This window comes from Garra rufa, chromosome 25, assembly GCF_049309525.1.
Source record: "Garra rufa chromosome 25, GarRuf1.0, whole genome shotgun sequence".
NCBI lineage: Eukaryota > Metazoa > Chordata > Actinopteri > Cypriniformes > Cyprinidae > Garra > Garra rufa.
In genome coordinates, this window is record NC_133385.1 from 23,700,244 (window position 1) to 23,709,417 (window position 9,174).

The following is a 9,174-nucleotide window of genomic DNA, read 5'->3' on the forward strand; positions in this document are numbered from 1 at the left end:
TCGGCTGCGACTTGAATAAATAACCAATAACATATTTAGCCAGTGATTATCACAAAATAGTGCCAGACAAAGTGATCTTGCATCCTTTTTAAAGGTTTTCCTTCAAATAATGTTAACCTAAGATCTTATTTTACTCATGAATCCAAGGCAACTAGCTTGCTATGTAGCATAGATGCTAGTAGCATTTCATGCTGATCTTCTTTAGCAGCTGAAAATATGGTCAAAATGCATTATAATCCTATTTAACTTAAGAATCTTTTGTACAGATTGCTTACATGTAACAGCATACAAATCTGGAGTGAACTATATCTATTGTTTGCAAAAACACAGAGTAAAAGCATCGCAAATATATTCTATTCCATAAATCTGCCCAAATCCAGAAAACGTTAAGATGTTCATAGCTACATTTTGAAGTTTTGGTTCCTTTCTGTGTGGATTAATTATTATTTGGATGTAAACGCAATCCCTCTCAGCATCTAAACTTTATTTCATGAGTATCAAGTTATTGATTGTACATATACATTTCACATCTGCAGCCAAGCACAGGTGAAAAATCTCATATTAGTATAAGAATTACAAAATGTCTAATGATTGCTGCATAATTTTTTTATGTATATAGACAGTTGAGATTACCTTGCAGAATCTGCAAAACGTTACTTATTTTAGCAAAATAAGAGTGATCATACAAAATGCATGTTATTTTTTTAATTAAGTACTAACCTGAATAAGATATTTCACATAAAAGACATTTGCATAGTCGACACGAGAAAATAGCAGTTGAATTTATAAAAATGACCCTGTTCAAAAGTTTTCATATGCTTGATTCTTAATACTGTGTTGTTACCTGAATGATCCACAGCTGTGTTTTTTGGTTTAGTGATAGTTGTTCATGAGTCCCTGTGTCCTGAACAGTTAAACTGCCCGCTGTTCGTCAGAAAAATCCTTCAGGTCCCACAAATTCTTTGGTTTTTCAGCAGTTTTGTGTATTTGAACCCTTTCCAACAATGACTGCATGATTTAATTTAATGAGATCCATCTTTTAATTGCTGAGGACAACTGAGGGACTCATATCCAACTATTACAGATGGTTCAAACACTTACTGATGCTCCAGAAGGAGCCTTGAATATCAGGGTAAATTTAACTTATTTTGTCTTCTGGGATACATATAAGTATCTTTTGTAGCTTCAAAGAGCTGATATTTAGGCAAAATAAGAAAAATGTACACACCTTCATTCTGTTCAAAAGTTTACACCCCCTGCTCTTAATGCATCGTTTTTCCTTCTGGAGGATCAGTGAGCACTTGAACCTTCTGTAATAGTTGCATATGAGTGAAAGAAGTGGTTGAATAGTCCTCTGAGGTTTATATTGAAAGTTTACATTTTAAATCACATTTAGCCATAATCGCTTTAACTGACTTGATCCCATTTTTCGCTTTCTGTCTGTTTCCTCTAGTGTGAAGTGGTACTCAGGCCTTTCAGACAGCACTTGAGGGCTCTCAGTCATAGTCTAAATCACTGGAGACCTTCGATAGACCACTAAATAGCTAAGCCTTGATTTATGAGAAGGATGGCTGGGAGTGCAGTAGCATCCAGTGTTGCTTTTACTCATAGAAGTGATTTACTACTTTTGGATGAAGAAGCAACATTAATTTTTGATAGGGAGAAAAATCATATCTTAAATGTAAAATGCTCATAAAACAATTTTGGGCTTATTTTAGTAGTGAACCTATTAAAAAAAGCAGCATTTATTAACCCTCTGGGGTTCTTCCCCGACCAGTCACACTCAGGGCCCTCACGGTCAAAAGTGACCGGAGCCCTGAAATCATTATTTCCTTTTTTTCAGTAAAATCAATCAAATGTATTTTTGTTCAATAATATTTTTTCTTTTTTTCTGTCGTGTTTTGACAGAATTTTATGATAATAATTAATATTTATGCTACAATTATGATCTATTTTTTGCCATTGAATATAATAGAATTTTTTTTAATATATATAATTTTTATTCTTTTTTAATTAATGCTGTATTTTAGTTTAAAGTAGATACCTGGCCTATAGAAAATAATTTTTTGAAGTCGGATTTGTGCCATCTGGTGGCGTAGTGAGCATAATTACCAGGCAATATCCTATTTTAACCACTAGATGGATGTAATGCTCTCTATAGAAGGATTTGTGAATTCTAGTTGTTTTTGCACATATTTGCCAATGCCTTTTCAGGTTGTGGATTTTATTATATTAAATTAGATTATCAAAGACTATTTTTTTATTATTTGCCAAGTTTTTTGTTTGTTTGATTGGTTTAACTGGTAATTTGAAGTGCCAGTTTTACTTTATAATACAGTCAAACCAGAACATTGCATTAGAAAGAGAAACAATGGAAAGCATTTTGTTACCCATTGTTTTAATTCTAACTGAATAAAAATGCCGTTCTTTCAGTCATACCATTTTTTGTTATTTTGTAACCTTTTTATAATGAACATTTTGATTTAAATAATTTTTTGTAAAATTCAATAAACAATAACTCTTATTTAGCACAGGAATTATGAACAGCAACAGCATGGGCAACAAAATAACAGCAAAAGTATAATTATCAAACATTAAATGGAAAATAGAGAAATAAAAATATTTTAAATATCATCCTAACCCTATTTACATTTTATGTGCATTCTTTTTTTACATATTCAATGAACAGTAACTCTTATTCAAAAGGCAACAGCAATTATGAACATAAATCTAAAATAACAGAAAAGTATAACAATTGTCAAATAGTAAATAAAAAAATAGAGGGAAAAAAGTTTGTTTTAAATATCATTCTAACTATAATTACATATTATTTACATACTAATTGTGATTACAGATCAGGTTGTGACAAATCACAACAGAGTGTCTCTCCATATAGCACTTTGAGCAAATGATGCTTGTTTTGAAATCTTTTTTCCGTGTGTGTGTGTGTGTGTGTGTGTGTGTGTGTGTGTGTGTGTGTGTGTGTGTGTGACATGGTGTGTGACTTTTGGATTTTGGATCCAATGTCTCCCTTTTATTTGATTCATAGTCTCACATTCCTCTGTTACAGTCTCACCAATCTCATATTTCCCTGTGTGTGTGTGTGTGTGTGTGTGTGTGTGTGTGTGTGTGTGTGTGTGTGTGTGTGTGTCTATTTTGGAACTCTGATGGCTTACAGTCTCATGCTTTCATTGCTGTGTGCTTTATTTCTTACATTGATTGCCTCTATTTCACACATTTCCCAAAATTAGCTTTTGAAATGACACACATTCATTTGTGTGTGCGTGTGTTTTTGTGTGTATAAGTGTGTGTGTGTGTGTGTGTGTGTGTGTGAGTGTATTGTAGTGTTTTGCACTCTTGATGTTTTAGAGAGTCACCCCTTCACAGTTGTGTGCTTTTTTTCTGGATTGTGGCTGATTTGTAGATTGTATGCACAAAAAAACTCTGTATTTTCATATTTTTGCCAATTTCCCATTCATTTCCTATGGCCGGTCATTTTGACCCGAAGACCCCGAGTGTGACTATTTTTTTTACGACCACTTAGACTTTTCCAATCCTGTCCCCAATTTTTTTGTGTGTTCATATACCAAGTACCATAAAAGTCACCAGGTTTCATACCATTCCGATGAAGCTACGATTTTTAAAATTTTTTTATTTAAAAAATTCCGGTCAAAAGTGACCGAAGAACCCCAGAGGGTTAAAAATATATTAAGCACCACAACTCATCCCAACTTTGATAATAAATCAGCATATTAGAATGATTTCTGAAGAATCATTTGACACTGAAGATTAAAGTAATGATGCTGAAAATTCAAGATTGCTTTACAGGAATAAATTATATTTTAAAAAGTATTACAATAGAAAATGTTTATTTTAAATTGCAATAATATTTTACATTTTTGATCAAATAGATACAGCCTTGATGAGCATAAGAAACATCTTAAAAAACCATAAATCTTACAGCAGTGTTATAATGTTTTATTTCATATTTTTTATTTCCTATCCCTACTCATACACATTCTAAAACCAAATACTGTGGTATGCCATGCGATATCGACAGCCTCTGTTGGTTGTCCATAACTGGGCAAGTCTTATCTTTGGGGTGGTGCACTCAAGTGGTCTCCGTTATGTAGAGGGTCCTGACTGAGATAAGTGCTGAAATAGAAGGTCTCAGATGACTCTCAAATTCCTTAATCACACGACAACTTTAGGCTTATCACAGCTCCCAGTCAGCTCCACCTTCCCGCGCTGGAAGAAATCATTTAGCTGGAATGGGGAGGAGCGTGCAGGATGTCATCTCTGGTGCTCTCTGCGACTGGCAGGGCAGAGGTGTCAGTGGAACACAGGAGCATGAAACACCACACTGCCGTCCATCGTCTCATTCCTGTGAATGGGGAAAAGCTTGATGGTAAATGAAGATCTACATTTGCTGCACACAGGTAAGCTAAAAGGAATATTCAGGTTTTTATTTTGTCTTTTTACTGTGACATTTATAAGACTTGGTTACGCTCTTAAAAAATAAATTGGTTCCATGAGGAACCTTCATTATCCATGGAACCTTTCCATTCCATAAAAGGTTTGATAGATATTTAAAATGCTTTTCAAGCAAAAAAAAAAAAAAGGATAGTAACTGTTCACTGAATGGTTCTTGGTTCTTTTCAAAGACGGTTCTTCATGGAACCAAAAATAGTTATTTTAAGAACTGTTCACTGAATGGTTATTTTTCAAGAACTGTTCACTAAACAGTTCTTCAGGGAACCAAAAATTGTTATTTTTCAAGAACTGTTTACTAAACAGTACTTTTAAGAACTGATTTTTTTTTAAGAAACCAAAATGGTTATTTTTAAAAAACTGTTCACTAAACAGTTCTTCAGGGAACTAAAAATTGTTATTTTAAGAACAGTTCACTGAATGGTTCTTTAAGAATTCAAAATGGTTGTTTTTCAAGAACTGTTCACTAAACGGTTCTTCATGGAACCAAAAATAGTTTTTTTAAGAACTGTTTACTGAATGGTTCTTTAAGAAACCAAAATGTTTTTTTTTTTTCAAGAACTGTTTAGTAAATGGTTCTTAAAGGTATCAAAAATAGTTCTTTTTCAAGAACTGTTCATTAAACATTTCTTCGGGGAATCAAAAAATGGTTATTTTAAGAACTATTCACTGAATGGTTCTTTAAGAAACCTAAATGATTCAAAAACTGTTCATTAAACAGTTCTTAAGGGAATCAAAAATAGTTATTTTAAGAATTGTTACGAAGCAAAAATGGTTATTTTTCGAGAATTGTTTTTTTTAAATGGTTGTTCAGGGAACAAAACAAAAGGTTTGTTTCAAGAACTGTTCACTAAACGGTTCTTCAGGGAACCAAAAAGTGTTTTTTCAATAACTGTTCATTAAACATTTCTTTAAGGAACCAAAAATGGTTCTTTTTTAAGAACTGTTTACTGAACGTTTTTGTAAGAAACCAAAATTGTTATATTTCAAGAACTGTTCATTAAATGGTTTTTCAGGGAACCAAAAAAAAGGGTCTTTTAAGAGCTGTTCACTTAATGTTTTTTTTAAGAAACCAAAATGGTTCTTTTTCAAGAACTGTTCACTAAACATTTCTTCAGGGAACCAAAAAAATGTCTTTTTCAAGAACTGTTAACTAAATGGTTCTTCAGGGAACCAAAAAGTGGTTCTTTTTCAAGAACTGTTCACTGAATGGTTCTTTAAGAAACCAAAATGTTTTTTTTTTTCAAGAACTGTTCATTAAACATTTATTCAAGGAACCCAACAATGTTCTTTTTCAAGAACTGTTCATTAAATGTTCTTCAGGGAACCAAAAAAATGTTTTTTAAGAACTGTTCACTGAATTGTTCTTTAAGAAATCAAAATGGTTCTTTTTTAAGAACTGTTCATTAAATGTTCTTCAGGGAACCAAAAAGTGGTTCTTTTTCAAGAACTGTTCACTGAATGGTTCTTTAAGAAACCAAAATGTTTTTTTTTCAAGAACTGTTCATTAAACATTTATTCAAGGAACCCAACAATGTTCTTTTTCAAGAACTGTTCATTAAATGTTCTTCAGGGAACCAAAAAATGTTTTTTAAGAACTGTTCACTAAATTGTTCTTTAAGAAATCAAAATGGTTCTTTTTTAAGAACTGTTCATTAAATGTTCTTCAGGGAACCAAAAAATGGTTCTTTTAAGAACTGTTCACTAAATTGTTCTTTAAAAAACCAAACATGATTCTTTTTCAAGAACTGTTCACTAAACGGTTCTTCAAGGAACCAAAAAAAAAAGGTTCTTTTAAGAACTATTAACTGAAAGGTTCTTTAAGAAACCAAAATGATTCTTTTTCAAGAACTGTTCATTAAATGTTCTTCAAGCAACCAAAAATGTTTCTTTTTCAAGAATTGTTCATTAAATGTTCTTCAGGAAACCAAAAAAATGTTTTGCAATAGAATTGCTTTGAAAACTTCCTTTTGTAACCTTAAGAGTAAACCCTTATTTTCCTTCTGAAGATACCATGAACGTGAACCGAGAAGATGGGAAATGTTGTGCGAGGTGCTGTCGCCTTCGTGCCCTCCGAGAGATGTCAACGTTACTTAGTGGGCGACTTGAAGGAGATGCCCCTTGATCGTACTCTAGACCTGAGTAGCCGGCAGTTACGTCGCCTTCCCATCAGAGCTTCTGCCTTCGATGAACTGGTCAAACTCTACCTGAGCGACAACCACCTGAGCAACCTGCCACCAGAACTGCGAAACCTGCAGAAGCTTCAGCTGCTAGCCTTGGACTTCAACTGTTTCGAGGAGCTTCCTCTGGTCATCTGCAGCCTCGTTCAGCTAAACATCCTCTACCTTGGTAACAACCGACTGTACAGGCTGCCGAGAGAATTGGGGCAACTCACCGAGCTTAAAACCTTGTGGCTGGAGACCAACTGCTTCTTCAAGTTCCCTCGAGTAATATGTGAGCTTCCCAACATCAAGACCCTGCATTTGGGATACAATCAACTACGTAGCTTACCGTCCGAGCTCGAGCAACTGGAGGAGCTTCGCAGCATCTGGCTAGCAGGGAACTTGCTGAATGATTTCCCTCCCGTGCTGCTGAAGATGCATTACTTGGAGGTGATCGATGTGGACCGCAATCGCATTCGCCAGTTTCCGTCACTCGCCTACTTGAGAGGTTTGAAGCTTGTCATCTACGACCACAATCCTTGCGTTAATACGCCAGCGGTGGCCGAGGGCGTGAGACGGGTAGGCCGCTGGGCCGACAACTCTGATGATGAGGAGGATGAAGGTGATGGACAGGTTGCCAAAGCAGGTGTGAAGGTGCAGGGATCACTGGAAGAGAACGAGTGAAGAAGATCAGTCAGGAACCGTAGATCAACCAGTTTTTGAAACTGCAGAGGAAATACTGAGGTCATTGCATACAAATGTAGTATGTTTTATATTTTTTTTATAATACATATATAGTATATTATTTTATAGTACATTTTTGAAATAGAATAGAAATTATTTTTAAATAAATATTGCGATTAATTAATCATAATAATCAATTAGAACATATATTAGATATTAGAATAAAAATATTTGTATTTAAGAATTAAAATATTTATAATAATTTACACAGTTTTGTCTGCCTATTTGTAACACAGATGCTTATATAATTAAAGGGAACCAATTTTCTTGATATGAAATGTGCCACATCATTCTTTCTTTCTTTCTTTCTGTGATGTTGTTTGTGTTCACCATTGTATTGATTTTTAGTATTGGCAAGAAAGTATTTTCAGATCTCAGTCAGGGATTTGTTAATTCAATCCGTTTTTCATGTCCGTTGAGTGAATCTGTTCGGTGAGGTTGGTCATGTCAGTGATAAATGGTGAAATTCTAACATTGTGCCCCTGTTCATAAATAATGCAGGTTTCCTGTAACAGATTTGGGTCTCCATTTTGATGTAAGACTCTTAATAGGTTTTAATCATACTCTATGCTCCTGCTTCGTAATATGAAGTAATATGAAGACACTGTTCACTGGATTCACAGGTTCAAGATGTGTTAACTACAGATGACAAATAATTATTATCAGTAAAATTTTGCTTAAAAGTATGTACATTTTGCTTGCATATTTACAAAATAGAGTTTGTGCTGCAGTCCCAAAATCAAATGTGGGCCTATGTTAGTGTTTTCAGGCTTAAAAGTTTAGACGTACAGTATAAACGTTGCAAATATTTGATCTGCACATAATATTATTAATTAATTAATTATTATTATGCAGCATAAAACATTAAATAAAAGAAAATGTACATACGTGAAAATAATTTCAATATATCCCACAAATTATACTGTAATACTATAATATTATAATTATTAAATAATAATAATAATAATTTAAACATAAAATTTTTTAAACTGAAGATCACTGACAAATTATAATAATAATAATTATTATTATTATAAACAAAATAATAATAGTATAAAACAATTACATTTAAAAAATATGAAAGACCAAATCAAATATAATAATAATAATAATAATAAAATGTGTAAAAATAAAAAAGTTTTATAACATTAACTAATAGTAAATGTACAACATATCCCACAAATTTTAATAACAAAATAATTATAAAAATGTAAACAAAAAACATTTTAAAACTTCATTGACAAGTTATAATAATTATTATTATAAACAAAATAATAATAGTATAAAACAATGATATTTAAAAATATAAAAGACCAAATCAAACCACTGAAATATGATAATAATAATAATAATAATAATAATAATAATAATAATAATAATAATAAATGTGGAAAAAATAAAGATCAAAGACAAGTTTTAAAACTTATTATTATTATTATTATTATGAAAAAGATGTATAAGCATGAAAGCCCATTTCCGCCACATAAGAAAAAAAAAAATCATGCCTTAAAAAGTCGAAATTATGACATACTTAAGTCATAATTACAAGTATAAAAAATGTAAATTATGATTTACTAAATCGAAATTAGGACTTTAAAAGTCATAATTATGAGATAAAAAATAAGTACATGTGCAATATGTGAAAATAATTTAAATATATTCCACAAATAATAATAATAATATAAATACTTATAAAAAATGTTTAAAACTTAAGATCACTGACAAGTTATTATAATAATAATAATAATATTATCATTATATTATTAATAATAATAGT

At 32.1% G+C, this 9,174-nt stretch overlaps 1 protein-coding gene across 1 annotated transcript; it reads left to right on the top strand.

The window, feature by feature from the left end:
* Nucleotides 1-6,524: 6,524 nt before the first annotated feature.
* Nucleotides 6,525-7,337, top strand: lrrc10 (leucine rich repeat containing 10). The gene has a single exon (XM_073831641.1). It carries the CDS (start codon nucleotides 6,525-6,527, stop codon nucleotides 7,335-7,337), a length of 813 nt encoding a protein of 270 aa, XP_073687742.1.
* Nucleotides 7,338-9,174: the final 1,837 nt, after the last annotated feature.